This window comes from Salmo salar, chromosome 03, assembly GCF_965601325.2.
Source record: "Salmo salar chromosome 03, fSalSal1, whole genome shotgun sequence".
Classification (NCBI taxonomy): Eukaryota; Metazoa; Chordata; class Actinopteri; order Salmoniformes; family Salmonidae; genus Salmo; species Salmo salar.
The window spans coordinates 27,074,198-27,092,103 of NC_138293.1; the positions used below are offsets into that span (position 1 = coordinate 27,074,198).

General features: G+C 42.5%; 1 protein-coding gene across 1 annotated transcript in view; it reads left to right on the forward strand.

The window, feature by feature from the left end:
- The window catches only part of LOC106599343 (cadherin-18), a 110,196-nt gene extending 94,301 nt beyond the window's left edge, over positions 1–15,895 (forward strand). The window contains exons 7-12 of the mRNA XM_014190534.2: positions 62–315; positions 998–1,134; positions 7,488–7,609; positions 12,306–12,420; positions 14,457–14,720; positions 15,114–15,895. Coding sequence (XP_014046009.2) covers positions 62–315; positions 998–1,134; positions 7,488–7,609; positions 12,306–12,420; positions 14,457–14,720; positions 15,114–15,640 — 1,419 coding nt within the window. The 3' untranslated portion in view covers positions 15,641–15,895. The remainder of the gene's footprint in view (positions 1–61; positions 316–997; positions 1,135–7,487; positions 7,610–12,305; positions 12,421–14,456; positions 14,721–15,113) is intronic.
- The last annotated feature ends 2,011 nt before the right edge of the window (positions 15,896–17,906 follow it).

The window sequence follows — 17,906 nt, forward strand, 5'->3', positions numbered from 1 at the left end:
CAGAAACAGGACAAAAAAGCACTACTTTGAAAAGAGGATTGCTTGCCGGTTTCCTCCGCAGCCTTTGAACTATGAGAAGAGGAAAGTCCACACGCTTCACATAGAAGGAGTGAACACACACCTGGACCGACGCTTCTCCCACCTGGGCGCCTTCAAAGACACCACCACCCTCCGGATCATCATTGGAGACGTGGATGAGCCGCCTGTCTTTTCCATAGACTATTACATCATGGACGTGTACGAGAACTCCCCCGTGGGAACAGAGGTCGGCACAGTGACGGCTCAGGACCCTGACAGTACCAAAAGCCCTGTAAGGTAAATTACATGCATGTGGCTGACATTTAGTGGGCATTTAAAACACCATCACAAGAATCAAAGTGTAATGAACACGAGTGGAGACAGAGAGCTGGTTTCAAGCGCAGGGCTCAGCAGGTGTTAATTGCAAAGGACTACAGGAGGAGGCAGGTAGCTGGGTCCAGGGGCAGGCAGAAGGTCTTACACAGTGGGTCCAAAAGGGCAACAGTACAGGCAGGGAAAAGGCTAGTAACATAGTCTGGGAGATCAGACAATATGAAGATAACAGGAAATCCAATAGGGAATAGGCGTCGTTAGTGAGGCAGGCAAAAACTATCATACACGGGAGGAGTAAATCACGGGAAAACCAGAGCTCCGAAAGACGTGTCACAAAACAAACAATACCTCACAGTGATGGGGTGCAAAGAACTGAACTAAACAGTGTGTGATAATGACATCCAGTTGTGTGAACAGGTAATTAGAATTCAGGTGATTGGGATCTGGAGAGTGAGCTGCGTTCAGGGGATCTAGGTGTTTGAGGGTGTGAGTTGGAAGCAGACGGTACACAAAGCTTCTACCTATGCATGTTGAAAGTCAGATATGTTTCGAACGAGAGATTCAACAGCATCATTTGATTTTCAATTAAATTAAATTAAAATAACTTAATTCATTCTATTTTAATTGTTCCCTCTGCTACATGTAGGTATTTTATAGACCACAGTGAAGAGGAGCAGGTGTATTTCACCATTGGTTTAAATAACGGGGTGATCAAAACCACCCGGAGTCTGGACAGAGAGGATGTGGCCTGGCACAACATCACTGTGATGGCATCAGAGGTTGGTAAGTACCATAATACACAGAGGATCTTCCGTTATTTCGCTTTCAAATAATGGCTTTCAAAATGGAGGATAAAATATGCTCATGACCCTGCATGAATGCATTAACGATGTCACTTTAATAATATGTATCAGTATTAAACACATGGCTCACTAAAATGAACAGCCAGCAGTGGCTTCTGGGATTGATGCCGGGGCTGCATGTAACATCATAGTGTGATGCTGAAGGTGGTCGGGTCAATCAATTTTTCTTTTCCCTCTCTTTTTCCACTGATGCTTATCTAAGCAATTACCCTTTCCTTTACCCTTTTCCGCACAATACTGTTCAGCTAATGGACTGAACTAGCCATTGATAAATGTCAGCTGACACTGTGCTGATGATGTTAAGTCACCATAATTAATGGGAAAACCAGTCCGCACCTTTCTGGAGACTGGTGTATGTTAATGAGGGATTCATGACTTACATAAACACTACAGTGCCCATTGACTTATTGCACATTTTGTTGTGTTACAGCCTGAATTCAAACTGCATTAAATAGATTTTCTCTCACCCATCTACACACAATACCTCATAATGACAAAGTGAAAACATGGTTATAGAAATCTTTGCAATGGTATTAAAAATGAAGTACAGAAATATCAAATGTACCTAAGTATTCACACCCCTGAGTCAATACATGTTAAAATGACTTGTGGCAGCGATTACGGCTGATTGTACAATATTTGCACATTATTCTTTAAAAAATGATTCAATCTCTGTCAAGTTGGTTGTTGATCATTGCTAGACAGCCATTTTCAAGTCTTGCCATAGATTTTCAAGCCGATATAAGTCAAAACCTTGTGTTTTAGGTTATAATACTCCTGGTGACGGGCCGGGCGCATGCACACTACCTCGTGTCGCCAGTTGTATGGCGTTTCCTCAGACAAACTGTTGTGGCTGGCTTCCGGGTTAAGCGAGCAGTGTGTCAAGAAGCGGTGCGGCTTGGCAGGGTCATGTTTCGGAGGATGCAAGGCTCTCAACCTTCGCCTCTCCCGAGTCCATACAGGAGCAGCGATGGGACAACTACCAATTGAATATCACGAAATTGGGGAGAAAAGGGGGGGGGGAAAGTACACAAAAATAATTGTTTTAAAAATTCTACAGCTGCACCATCGAGAGCATCTTGACTAGTTGCATCACCACCTGGTATGGCAAGTGCTCGGCATCCGACCGTAAGGTGCTATAGAGGGTAGTGCATATGGCCCAGTACGTAAAAAAATTGTCAAAGACTCCAGTCACACAAGTCATAGACTGTTTTCTCTGCTACCGCATGGCAAGTGGTACCGGAGCACCAAGTCTAGGTCCAAAAGGCTCCTTAAAACCTCTTTGTGCTAGACGTGCCGCTAGCGACCCACCTCGACCACATCCGGTGAAATTGCAGAGCGCGAAATTCAAAATACAAAAATCGTAATATTAAACATTCATAAAAATACAAGTGTCATACATCATTTAAAAGCATAACTTCTTGTTAATCCAGCCACTTTGTAAGATTTCAAAAAGGCTTTACGGCAAAAGCATACCATGCGATTATCTGCGGACAGCGCCCCGCATACAAAAGCATTAAAAACATTTTCCAAACCAGCAGGCGTCACAAGTCAGAAATAGCGATAAAATAAATCACTTACCTTTGAAGATCTTCCTCTGTTTGCAATCCCAAGGGTCCCAGCTACATAACAAATGGTTGTTTTGTTCGATAAAGTCCTTCTTTATATCCCAAAAAAAGTCAGTTTAGTTGACGCGCTTGATTCAGTAATCCACCTGTTCCACTCGTTCAAAATGCATACAAAGGAATCCCAAAAGTTACCAATAAACTTCATCCAAACAGGTCAAACAATGTTTCTAATCAATCCTCAGGTACCCTAATATGTAAATAAATGATACAATTTAAGACGGAGAACAGTGTGTTCAATACCGGAGATAAATAACGAAGTGCGCTCCCTCATCCACACACCACAAGACAAAAGTCAAAATGAGAGCCACCTTGAAAAACTACAAATTCTAGCTCATTTTTCAAAAAACAAGCCTGAAACCCTTTCTAAAGACTGTTAACATCTAGTGGAAGCCATAGGAACTGCAATCTGGGAGGATTTCCTTTGATTTTCCCATAGACAGGCATTTCAATGGGTGGTCACCTCAACAACAAAAAAATCTGGATGGATTCTCCTCGGGTTTTTTCCTGCCATATCAGTTCTGTTATACTCACAGACATTATTTTAACAGTTTTAGAAACGTCAGAGTGTTTTCTATCCAATACTATGCATATCCTAGCTTCTGGGCCTAAGTAACAGGCAGTTTACTTTAGGCATGTCAGTCATCCGAACTTCCAAATACTGCCCCCTATCCCTAACAGCTTCTACCCCCAAGCCATAAGAATGCTGAATAATTAATCAAATGGCCACCCGGACTATTTGCATTGAACCCCCCCTCCCCCACCCCCTTTGTTTTTACACTGCTGCTACTCGCTGTTTATTATCAATGCGTAGTCACTTTACCCCTACCTACACGTACAAATTACCTCGACTAACCTGTACCCTCGCACAGTACCGGTACCCCCTGTATATAGCCTTGTTATTGTTATTTTATTGTGTTCCTTTATTTATTTATTTTATTTTTACTTTCGTTAATTTAGTACATATTTTATTAACTCTATTTTCTTAAAACTGCATTGTTGGTTAAGGGCTTGTAAGTAAGCATTTCACTGTGAGGTCAGCATCTGTTGTATTTGGCACATGTGACAAATAACATTGATCCTCAAGGAACCCTTAAGTCTGTGTGGTAGTGGATCAGATGTGTATATGTAATCCACAAGTGACAATATGTGAAGTGGCAGCTTGCGGTTCTTATCCAATGATGAAAGGGAGTATAGTATAGTTAAGTGACCAGGTCACCTTTCAAGTGTCACCCGGTAACATGGCGAACCTCAGGACACAGACAAACACGAGATATACCAATGGATGGAGGCTCAGTGGAAATGGAACCTTAATTGATTGAGCGATACTCTGACGAAAGAAGGATGAACATCACATGCGCTAAAGTGCCTGGACCGAAATATACAGTTGAAGTCGGAAGTTTACATACACTTAGGTTGGAGTCATTAAAACTCGTTTTTCAACCACTCCACACATTTCTTGTTAACAAACTATAGTTTTGGCAAGTCGGTTAGGACATCTACTTTGTGCATGACACAAGTCATTTTTTCAACAATTATTTACAGACAGATTATTTCACTTATAATTCACTGTATCACAATTCCAGTGGGTCAAGTTGACTAAGTTGACTGTGCCTTTTAAACAGCTTGGAAAATTTCAGAAAATGATGTCATGGCTTTAGAAGCTTCTGATACGCTAATTGACACATTTTGAGTCAATTGGAGGTGTACCTGTGGATGAATTTCAAGGCCTACCTTGACATCATGGGAAAATCAAAAGAAATCAGCCAAGACCTCAGAAAAAGTCTGGTTCATCCTTTGGAGCAATTTCCAAACGTCTGAAGGTACCACATTCATCTGTACAAACAATAGTACGCAAGTATAAACACCATGGGACCACGCAGCTGTCATACCGCTCAGGAAGGAGACGCGTTCCGTCTCCTAGAGATGAACGTACTTTGGTGTGAAAAGTGCAAATCAATCCCAGAACAACAGCAAAGGACCTTGTGAAGATGCTGGAGGAAACATGTACAAAAGTATCTATATCCACAGTAAAATGAGTCCTATACTGACATAACCTGAAAGGCTGCTCAGCAAGGAAGAAGCCACTGCTCCAAAACCGCCATTAAAAAGCCAGACTACGGTTTGCAATTGCAAGTAGCTTGTGGACAAAGATTGTACTTTTTGGAGAAATGTCCTCTGGTCTGATGAAACAAAAATAGAACTGTTTGGCCATAATGACCATCGTTATGTTTGGAGGAAAAATGGGGAGGCTTGCAAGCCAAATAACACCATCCCAACCGTGAAGCACGGGGGTGGCAGCATCATGTTGTGGGGGTGCTTTGCTGCAGGAGGGACTGGTGCACTTCACAAAATAGATGGCATCATGAGGACGGAAAATTATGTGGATATATTGATATCGCAAGACATCAGTCAGGAAGTTAAAGCTTGCTCACAAATGGGTCTTCCAAATGGAAAATGACCCCAAGCATACTTCCAAAATTGTGGCAAAATGGCTTAAGTACAACGAAGTCAAGGTATTGGAGTGGCCATCACAAAGCTCTGACCTCAATCCTATAGAAAATGTGTGGGCAGAACTGAAAAAGCGTGTGAGAGCAAGGAGGCCTACAAACCTGACTCAGTTACACCAGCTCTGTCAGGAGGAATGGGCCAAAATTCACCCAACGTATTCTGGGACGCTTGTGGAAGGCTACCTGAAACGTTTGACCCAAGTCAAACAATTTCAAAGGCAATGCTACCAATTTCTAATTGAGCGTATGTAAACTTCTGACCCACTGGGAAGGTGATGAAAGAAATAAAAGCTTAAATAAATCATTCTCTCTACTATTAATCTGACATTTCACATTCTTAAAATAAAGTGGTGATCCTAACTGACCTAAGACAGGGAATTTGTACTAGGATTAAATGTCAGGAATTGTGAAAAACTGAGTTTAAATGTATTTGGCTAAGGCATATGTAAACTTACGACTTCAATTGTATATACAGTCCATTCACAAAGTTTTCAGACCTCTTCACTTTTTCCACATTTTGTTGCGTTACAGCCTTATTCTAAAATTGATTAAATATAATTTTTTTCTCATCAATCTACACACACTACCCCATAATGACAAAGCGAAAACAGGTTTTTAGAAATGTTTGCAAATGTACAAAAACCACAACTGAAATACATGACTTATATCAGTATTCAGACCCTTTGCTACGAGAATCTAAATTGAGATCAGGTACATCCTGTTTCCATTGATCATCCTTGAGATGTTTCTACAACTAGATTGGAGTCCACCATTGGTAAATTCAATTGATTGGACATGATTTGGAAAGGCATACACCTGTCTATATAAGGTCCCACAGATGACAGTGCATGAGGTCAAAGGAATTGTCCGTAGCGCTCCGAGACAGGATTGTGTAGAGGCACAGATCTGGGGAAGGGTACCAAAAAATGTCTGCATTATTGAAGGTCTCAAAGAACACAGTGGTCTCCATCATTCTTAAATGGAAGAAGTTTGGAACCACCAAGACTCTTCCTAGTGCTGGCCACCCGGCCAAAATTGAGCAATCAGGGGAGAAGGGCCTTGGTCAGGGAAGTGACCCGTTGGTCACTCTGACAAAGCACCAGGGTTATTCTGTGGAGATGGGAGAACCTTCTAGAAGGACAACTGTCACTGCAGCATTCCACCAGTCAGGCCTTTATGGTAGAGTGGCCAGACGGAAGCTACTCCTCAGGAAAAGGAAAATGACAGCTTGCTTGGAATTTGCACCTGAAAGACTCTCAGACCATGAGAAACAAGATTCTCTGGTCTGATGAAACCAAGATTGAAGTATTTGGCCTGAATGCCAAGTGTCACGTCTGGAGGAAACCAGGCTCCGCTCATCACCTGGCCAATACCATTCCTACGGTGAAGCATGGTGGTGGCAGAATCATGCTGTGGGGATGTTTTTTTAGTGGCAGGGCCTGTGAGACTAGTCAGGATCGAGGGAAAGATGAACGGAGCAAAGTACAGAGAGATCCTTGATGAAAACCTGCTCCAGAGCGCTCAGGATCTCAGACTGGGGCGAAGTTTCACCTTCCAACAGGACAACGACTCTAAACACATAGACAAGACAACGCAGGAGTGGCTTCGGGACAAGTCTCAATGTCCCTCAGTGGCCCAGCCAAAGCCTGGACTTGAACCCGATCAAACATCTCTGGAGAGATCTGAAAATAGCTGTGCAGCGACGCTCCCCATCCAACCTGACAGAGCTTGAGAGGATCTGTAGAGAAGAATGTGAAAAACTTCCCAAATACAGGTGTGCCCAGTTTGTAGCGTCATACCCAAGAATACTCGAGGCTGTATTCACTGCCAAAGATGCTTCAACAATGTACTGAGTAAATGGTCTGAATACTTATGTAAACATAATATACGTTTTTTATTTTGAATACATTTGCAAAAAATGCTTTTCTTTTGTTGCTTTGTCAGTATGAGGTATTGTGTGTAGATTGATGAGGGAAAACAACAATTTAATCCATTTTAGAATAAGGCTGTAACGTAACTTGTGATGTGCTTTTTAGATTTGTTTTACATAGGGGGTTATTAGATGTTTTTATACATACAGTAGCTATGCAATATAAAAGTGTTCTATTTAATTCCGTTTTTTTGAATGTTATTTTCAGACAATCCGAGTCTCGTCAGCCATGTTCCTATAACAATCCAGGTGTTGGATGTAAATGACAACGCTCCCTACATAGCAAGAGATGATGAGATCATTGTGTGTGAAACCTCCAGGGCAGGACAGGTGAGTATCTTTCATTAAACACACCTCCCTCCATCTTTTCAGCTCTTTTCCACTTTACTCCCCCTCTCTCCCACCTTCTCTCCCGTGAGATCATATTCTCCCTTCTTCAACTGTTGTCTTTTAAAACCTCTTATCACGAACTCACATGCATGCAGTCACACATATTCTCCCACAGACATGCACGCACAGACACACACACAGTACACACACATACCCTCTCTGCCTTTGTTGTGTGTTTGACACCATCAGGAATGGATTTATCTGTGGTGCTGCAGACTTTTGCAGCCTCTTGAACCCATAAATTATTCAGCATGTACCAATTTCTCCACAAACAGAGAGGAGCTGCATTAAGCGCAACAGAGCCAGATTGCAGAAAATGTTTATCATCTCTCATTCAAATTTGGTCCGTGTCCAGCAAACCACGACTGCTCAGATTCACATCGCAATAGCATTCTCTCTTCATATTTTTCCCCTTGAATGAAGATTACTAAACAGGCTGCAGCATATAATCAGTTAGCTGGCTGAAGGCGACAGATGATGCATGCTAAGATGTCGAGGCTCTTTTTCCGAAACTGCAACAAATTACATTAAATTGAAGTAACTTTCAGGAAATGTGTCTTGATGTATGGTAAATTATGCTGTTATGTTCATCGAAAGGAAGTAAATTATAATTTAGTTGAGAACTAATTGTACTTTTTTAGGGACACACAAAATCGTTGCCTCGACAGCTAATTCTGTATTTCCAAAGCTTAGTGTATTACTGTATCCTACCAAAAGTTCAGGAATGCTTCTTATAGACTGACAATGCTATAGCACAGTGGAGTGTAGGTACAGTAGCCAGGTGATTAACCACCAGGCAGTGGTGTATAAATACTTTAAAGTACTACTTAAGTAGTTTTTTGGGGGTATCTGTACTTTACTTTACAATTTATATTTTTGACAAGTTTTACTTTTACTTCACTACATTCCTAAAGAAAATAATGTACTTTTTACTCCATACATTTTCCCTGACACCCGTAAGTACTCGTTACATGTTGAATGCTTAAGAGGACAGGAAAATGATCAATTTCACACACTTGTCAAGAGATCCCTGGTCATCCGTACTGCCTCTGATCTGGCAGATTCACCAAAAACAAATGCTTCATTTGTAAATTATGTCTGAGTGTTGGAATGTGCCCCTGACTATCCGTAAAATAAAAAAGGAATTTGAAATGATTTATACTTTTGATACTTATGTATATTTTTTAAATGACTTTTACTTTTGATACTTGAAAAGTACTTTTAGACTTTTTTTACTCAAGTATGGCAGTTGGGTACTTTTTCCACCACTGCCACCAGGGCCGTGCAGAGACCATTCAGAGGGCAGGTGCTTGAAATGAAAAAAAGTCTGCAATTCATAACATACTTTTGTGTATATATAGTGTATGTGGACACCCCTTCAAATTAGTAGATTCGGCTATTTCAGCCACACCCGTTGCTGGCAGGTGTATAAAATCAAGCACACAGCCATGCCATCTCCATAGACAAACATTAGCAGTATAATGGACTTAATGAAGAACTCAATGACTTTCAACGTGGCACCGTCATCGGATTCCACCTTTCAACAAGTCAGTCAAATTTCGGCCCTGCTAGAGCTGCCTCAGGTCAACTGTAAGTTGTCACGACTTCCGCCGAAGTCGGTCCCTCTCCTAGTTCGGGCGGCGTTCGATGGTCGACGTCACCGGCCTTCTAGCCATCGCCGCCGATCCACTTTTCATTTTCCATTTGTTTTGTCTTTGTCTTACACACCTGGTTTCAATTCCCCAATTACTTGTTCATTATTTAACCCTCTGTTCCCCCATGTTTGTTTGTGAGTGATTGTTTATTTGTGATACGGTCCGTTATTGTGGGCTCGATTTATTGTGTTGTATTTTGTGAATTCTGAGTAAAACTACGTTTATTACTCATCTCTGCTGTCCTACGCCTGACTCCTCTACACCAGCTACACACAGGCATTATCGCAGTAAGTGCTGTAATTGTGAAGTCGAAACTTCTAGAAGCAACAACAGCGAAGTGGTAGTTCACACAAGCTCACAGAACGGGACCGCCGAGTGCTGAAATGCATTAAAAAAAATTGTCCTTGATTGCAACACTCACTACCAAGTTCCAAACTGCCCCTGGAAGCAATTTCAGCACAATAACTGTTTGTCGGGAGTTTCATTAAATTAGTTTCCATAGACGAGCAGCCGCACACAAGCCTAAGATCACGATGCGCAATGCCAAGCGTCTTTCTGGAGTGGTGTAAAGCTCACTGCCATTGGACTCTGGAGCAGTGGCCTGCACAGAGCACTGACCTCAACCCCATCGAACACCTTTGGGATGAATTAGAACGGCGACTACGAGCCAGTCCTAATCACCCAAATTTAGTGCCTGACCTCACTAATGCTCTTGTGGCTGAATGGAAGCAAATCCCTGCAGCAATATTCCAACATCTAATGGGAAGCCTTCCCAGAAGACTGAAGGCTGTTATAGCAGCAAAAGGGGGACCAACTCCATATTAATGCCCATGATTTTGTAATGAGATGTTCGACGAGCAGGTGTCCACATATACGTATATACCACCACCTAAAAGGGCACTTGGCGAGTGGGAGGGCAAAGGGGCATGTGCTCGGCACAGGTAGACTCCTATCTGTGCATGTACCTGGTAACCACTATAATTAGTGAATTGTCCATATGAGAGTTTTTCACTCAGGTCACTTGCTGACGCTAGCCAGTTTTTTTTTATGAACTGACAATACATCAGGGACAATGCTGTTTGAGACAGGTCATATGCCCTAGCTCAGATCTATACTCCTGCCTGGAAAAAGGCTGCATGTGGAACAATGGCACGTCCTAATGGAATGGCTAACAGAAAAGGAGGGAGGGAAAAGACGTGTTCCAGTCAGATAGTCTTTACTATGATACGAAAGTATATTGTGCGTTGACTTACTTAACTTATTCCTACTATATTTAGCTGCTTGTGGAGCAGTACATAATGTACTATGTGTATATATATAATATACAGTACCAGTCAAAAGTTTGGAGACACCTACTCATTCAAGGTTTTTTCTTTATTTTTACAATTTTCTACATTGTAGAATAATAGTGAAGACTTCAAACTATGAAATAACACATATGGAATCATGCAGTAACCAAAAGTGTTAAACAAATCAAAATATATTTTCTATTTGAGATTCTACAAAGTAGCCACCCTTTGCACAGCTTTGCACACTCTTGGCATTCTCTCAACCAGCTTCACCTGGAATGCTTTTCAAACAGTCTTGAAGGAGTTCCCACATATGCTGAGCACTTGTTGTCTGTTTTTCCTTCACTCTGCGGTCCAACTCATCCCAAACCATCTCAATTGGGTTGAGGTCGGGTGATTGTGGATGCCAGGTCATGTGATGCAGCACTCTATCACTCTCCTTCTTGGTCAAATAGCCCTTACACAGCCTGGAGGTGTGTTGGGTCATTGTCCTGTTGAAAAACGAATGATAATCCCGCTAAGCACTAACCAGATGGGATGGCGTATCGCTGCAGAATGCTGATGCAGCCATGCTGGTTAAGTGTGCCTTGAATTCTAAATAAATCACGGACAGGGTCACCAGCAAAGCACCCCCACACAATTACACCTCCTCCTCCATGCTTCACGGTGGGAACCACACATGCAGAGATCATCCGTTCACCTTTTCTGCATCTCACAAAAATCTCACATTTGGACTCATCAGACCAAAGGATAGATTTCCACTGGTCTAATGTCCATTGCTCGTGTTTCTTGACCCAAGGAAGTCTCTTCATATTGGTGTCCTTTAGTAGTGGTTTCTTTGCAGTAATTCGACCACGAAGGCCTGATTCACGCAGTCTCCTCTGAACAGTTGATGTTGAGATGTGTCTGTTACTTGAACTCAGTGAAGCATTTATTTGGGCTGCATTTTCTGAGGCTGGTAACTCTAATGAACTTATCCTCTGCAGCAGAGGTAACTCTGGGTTTTCCTTTCGTGTGGTGGTCCTCATGAGAGCCAGTTTCATCATAGCTTTTGATGGTTTTTGCGACTGCACTTGAAGAAACTTTCAAAGTTCTTGAAATGTTCCACATTGGCTGAACTTCATGTCTTAAAGTAATGATGGACTGTCATTTCTCATTGATTTTTTGAGCTATTCTTGCCATAATATGGACTTGGTATTTTACCAAATAGGTTATCTTCTGTGTACCACCCCTACCCTGTCACAACACATCTGACTGGCTCAAATGCATTAGGAAGGAAAGAAATTCCACAAATTAACTTTTAACAAAGCACACCTGTTAATTGAAATGCATTCCAGGTGACTACCTCATGAAGCTGGTTGAGAGAATGCCAAGAATGTGCAAAGCTGTCATCAAGCCAAAGGGAGGCTATTTTGAAGAATCTCAAATATAAAATATATTTTGTTTTTTTTTAAAACACTTTTTTTGGTTACAACATGATTCCATATGTGTTATTTCATAGCTTTGATGTCTTTACTATACAATGTAGAAAATACTAAAAATAAAGAAAAACCCTTGAATGAATATGTGTGTCTAAACTTTTGACTGGTACGATATATAGATATATATACATACTGTACATACATACATATATACACACCCACATTTCCCTCTCCCTCTTTTCCCCAAACTCCTCTCCCTCTTCTCTGACAGGTGATCCAGACAGTGAGGCCATCAGACAAGGACAACTTTGCAAATGGACGATTCTCGTTTGCCCTGCCAATTGACCTTCCAATCAATCCTAATTTCACCCTGATGGATAACGAAGGTAGGCTGGCTATTGTGGTTTTGTGTGGCAATGAAAAAAAATTGCACAACATCAACCACCACCAGGGATTCTGGGTGTGGACAGATATTTGTGGCAGATACTCTGGAGTGGCATTACAAACACAAATATATCTAGTGGCGTTTGTTGTCTAACAGCCCCGTTTACACTTTCTCCTCCTTTGAGACATATTTTAATATAAAAGGGAAGGACCTGCAGGGGTGTTTCCTTGGTAACAGACAATCATTTTCCTCGTCCTTATGTAACAGTGTAGGTTCCGTCCCTCTCTTCGCCCCAACCTGGGCTCGAACCAGGGACCCTTGCACACATCAACAACTGACACCCACGAAGCATCGTTACCCATCGCGCCACAAAAGCCGCGGCCCTTGCAACGCAAGGGGAACAACCACTTCAGGTCTCAGAGCAAGTGACGTCACCAATTGAAGCACTATTAGCGCGCACCACCGCTAACTAACTAGCTATTTCACATCGGTTACACTTATATTAGCTTAAGGCTACTTGGCTGAATTCAGAGAGAACACTGTTTTTAAATTTATTCCCTTGTCTGAAAACCCAATAGCTCCTTTGGCAGATCAGGGAAAATCTCGAAATTAAGGTAGACTTCCAAGACGGATGACAAAAACCTGTAAGATGCCAGACAGAGGCAGTGAGCTTCCACCGAGTTTTGTATCAGCGCTCTGTGCTCTCGGTGGTGGTATAGCCTAACACTTAGGTTTTATCCCCTCCCCGACTGGCCCTGTTTTCCCTCAGGCGCTTGTTCAGTGAAACCACATTTTCACTGATGTGCATTATGCCTATGTTTACACATACAGGAGCACCAGGTAGTACTCCTCAGCTAGAGCTAAAAGGAACACTGCTGCATCAGTGCACTGATTGGGTGGTAGTAGGATACTCTTGCTCCCTCAGGCTGTGGAATCTAGTAGATGTGGTTGTTATGTTTTGCTTTTGGAAGGTTTTGATTTCCAAAATTATTTAATATATAATCAGTGCCCTGTGGTATAATCTGGATGATTTCCTGATGTTCACCAAGTGATAGTCATGATTGATATTGCCAGAAATGCCTTGTGAATGCAGTAGAATTTTACAGACCTACAGCAGCTTATGCTCCAGGATGTGTTAGAGAGAAAGATAATAATCTATGATTTCCTCTGCTGTAATCATAATCATTTGGAGGAAGAAAGAAGCTGGGAGGTGGCTTTATATTCTATTGTCTCCCAAATGGAGGATGAATGAGAGATATATTGGTTCTTTTTTGTTTACCTGTTTCCTCTCAGTGGGCGAGGAGGTACAGTAATGAATTTTGACTTGAAGCTTGTGGGCCAGCGCCCCTGCATGCCAATAGGAATCCTATGTAAATGAACGCTTCCTCCAATGCACCTTCCCATGGGCTCGCTCTGTTGGAATACATTTGTTGATATCCAGAAGGTTGGCCCCTCCTCCTCCCCCCACCCCACCCCTCTTTCCCTGTCTCTTACCATCCCAAGTGACATGCTTTATCATGGCTCTGTGCGCCTGGGGGAAAATTAATCTGTATTGTGAAGAGGAGGGCCGTGATTGTGCATACAAAAGTGTAGCTCTGGGCCGTGAAAATGAAAATCTGCTGGAGCCTCTCCAGAATGAGAAAAACTATGGCAACAGCCGTGCTGGGCTGGATAGAATACTGTTGGCCGGTTTTAATAAAGCCTGAAGAGGCCGTCGCTATCTGTCCCCAGTCTTTTCTAATAGATAGCAGTGGGGAACTATGGGCATCCTCTACAATGTTGGCGAACACTCCTCATATCTCAGGGCAAGTTATTTGTTGTACTGGTCTTTTGTTCTCCCTGTTCTCCGTGGTTGCATATGTTATTTCAGGGGGAAAACTGGTCAGGGCAACGTTCCTTTAGATGGTATATTTTGGAAAAGTAAATAAAATTATGAAAATACACTACATTTTGTAGTAATGTTTGGATCAATACTTATTTGTCAATACAATTATACGGTACATTCAGTGTATTTTAAACTTTGTCATTCTGCTCCAGACAACACTGCCAGCATCGTGGCGCGGAGGCATCAGTTCAGCCAATCGGAGCAGGATCTCTATCAACTCCCTGTGGTTGTGAGGGATGGAGGAGAGCCTGTCCTGAGCAGCACCTCCACCCTGAACCTCCGGGTGTGTGTCTGCCAGAGAGGAGGAGGTGGCAGCAGCAGGGTGAAGGCCTGCCGAGTCCCGGCCTTCCTCTCCACTGCAGGCCTGAGCACCGGGGCCTTCATCGCCATTTTGCTCTGCATCATCATCCTGCTGGGTAAGAGACAAGAGAGGGGGGGAGATAGCATGGTAGGGAAGAGAAGATGGGAGAGAAGGGGGAAAGAGAAAGAGGGAGGGAGAGAGAAAGAGGAAGGGATAGAGATGGGTAGGGAGAGATATTCTTGCCTGTGTGTGTTTAGTCAACCGCTTAGAGCCACACTCCAGAGCTGGGGGAGGGGGAGAGAGAGAGACCTTCTTGCCTTGAGGTAGAGATAATGAAAGGCTTCACACCAGCTGGAGGAGTAACTCTGGCTGATTTGTTTCCAGCAGCTAAGGCCACAATTCCACTCTCAAATCAATGCATTGGAGAATAGGGTGTGCATTTTGAGCCTGTAATGACATATTGTAAGTCGCTGTGGTCTTGTCCCCTCTCCTCTGTCCTATACTGTAGCCATCGTGGTGCTATTTGTCATCCTGCGGAGCAAAAAGGGCAAGAAGGAGCCGTTAATCATCTCTGAGGAGGACGTCCGGGAGAACGTGGTCACATACGATGACGAGGGTGGGGGCGAGGAGGACACAGAGGCGTTTGACATCGCAGCACTGCGGAACCCCGCCGGGGCGGAGCGGAGGAGGCTGCGGCGGGAGGTAAGGCCGGGGACGGAGGGTTGGCTGGTGGCCTGCGGGCCCCAGAGCCCGTCCCTGGTTCTGCTGGATACAGAGGATATGCACCATGTCATTAGACAGAAAGTGGTGGAAGCTGACAGGGACACCAGCGGGCCGCCCTATGACTCCCTCCAGACTTACTCGTACGAGGGCCGTGGCTCTCTCACGGGGTCGGTCAGCTCTCTGGGGCTGGCCCAGGTCCTGCCCCCAGAGATCAGCTACAGTGACCTGGAGGACTGGGAGCCGGAGGGTAACACACTGTCCAGACTGTTCGAGACAGAACTCTCTGAGACAGAACAGACCATAGCCCCGTAAAACATCTGTCCTCTTCAATCCCGTTAAAGGTTAACCTAACAATACAGAGCTATTTGAGTTATAGAACTTGTTCCGTTTTGTTGTGGAATTGACTGTCATTTTACGCTGGGCTCTGACAAGTGAAGTGGGGGAATGTATTAACATTTTTGGAGAAAGACAAACCCCAAAAATGATGACGTTGTTTAAAAAGGAAACTATTTTCCCTAGTGTATATTTTTATTTATAAATAAAGTTCAATGATTCCGGATAAGTGAATTAATATGCAAGTTATGTGTCATGATGTATAATGTGTCCGGTTCCATAGTCTCCTTAGTACCAATGTGGTAAGTCTCTGGGTCAGTATTCATAAAGTATCTCAGAGTACGACTACTGATATATGATCAGGTAGGTCCCGTCAGTCCATATTATCAGGATCATTATGATCTAAAAGGCAAAACTGATCTTCAATCAGCGCTCCTACTCTGAGACGCTTTCTGAATATGTGCCCTACAACAGTAACCAACAGTCTTTCAACTCTTTCTTTAGTTAACCAATCTAAATTTGTGTACAGCTCCTCAAAACTACATCAGAGGAGCAGAGCAACTTTTAATTGGGAAACAACACCATTCTATGAATCATAATTGGATCCAAATGCTTTGGTGTACAGCTTTTTATCACTTCCTGGGGATTTATAAATCAGCTGTGAAAAGGTCTTGTTTCCCGCTCAGTCTTGATCAATTCCCAGGAGAGCTCCATAAAAAACGCAACAATAAATCGTTCCTTAATGTCTTTAATAATAACAGGCGATGAGGGGACTTCTATTTGAATTACTGGGCTATTTTTACAATACAATATTAATCATGGTTTCATGTTCTTATAATACACATAAAACACGAATAATGATAATCAAGTAAGATCTTATCCATTAACTCGCACTATGTCTTATATATCATATTGAAATGATAATGTGTCATGACACTACTTTCATTTAATTTAATATGATAATACAGCTAAACAGTCCATAAGACTATTCCACACCCACCTACAATAATACACAATAAGCTGCAATGCAACCATTCCTATTTTGCTGCTTATTCACAGCAAGATAATTAAGGGAGACAACTGTGACCCCCCCCCCCCCCCCCCCCAAAAAAAAAAAAGAATAATTCTGTTGCCATAATGGTTGTTAGATTATGAATAATGCATTACTATATATATAATTGCATTCTATCTGAGAAGGATGTTTAAAGGTTATGGAGGGTAAATAGCATCTCTGCGGCCTCCACAAATGTGATTACTTGTCCAGTTCCTTTTACCCATAAAGGAAACCCACCAGATGAACTGTTATGACAATTTTGCTTTAAGGTTGTCGGATCATCAAAGAGCTGATGATAAAAGGAGTATCCTGGTGAATCCCAGGTAATACGTTCTAATACAGTATAGATTCCTGTATCTTAGCGTTAGATGATGCTATATACTGTACTTCCTCATGAATTAAAGGGTCTATCATCAGTTGCTACATCAATTTTTGGACTTATAAAGTAATGTACCCAATGATTCTTGAAGAATATACACTACATGTGCAAAAGTATGTGGACACTTGCTCGTCAAACATCTGATTCCAAAACCAAAATCATGGGCATTAATATGGAGTTGGTCCCCCCCTTTGCTGCGATAACAGCCTCCACTCTTCTGGGAAGATGTTGGAACATTGCTCCGGGGACTTGCTTCCATTCAGCCACAAGCGTTAGTGAGGTTGGGTACTGATGTTGGGCGATTAGGCCTGGCTCGCAGTCGGCATTCCAATTCATCCCAAAGGTGTCCCTGCCATACTACAGCTTTGGTGGCTGTATGCTTAAGATCCAATGAGTAGAATAGTAGCCATTTTTTAATAGGCCTACTGTTAAAGGGATAGTTCGCCCAGATGACAAAATATCATATTGGTTTTCTAACCCTGTAAGCAATCTATGGATAAGGTGTGACAGCAATCCATGCTTTGGTTTAGGTTCCCTGGCACTTTTTCTGCATGCTAATGTTTTAGCATTTGTGGCACAAATCCCATTCAAGTCATGGTACTGATAATAGCATTTTTCGCACATCATGTTCAAATCATCTATAAGTGACTTTGTTGAGCTTCACAGTCAATTTTCTGATTATGTGGACATAATGCGCGGGATTTATGCCACAAATGCTAAAACGTTAGCATGTGGAAACAGTGCCAGGGAAACTAAACCAAAGCATGGATTGCTTTCATACCTTGTCCATAGAATGCTTACAGGGTAAAATA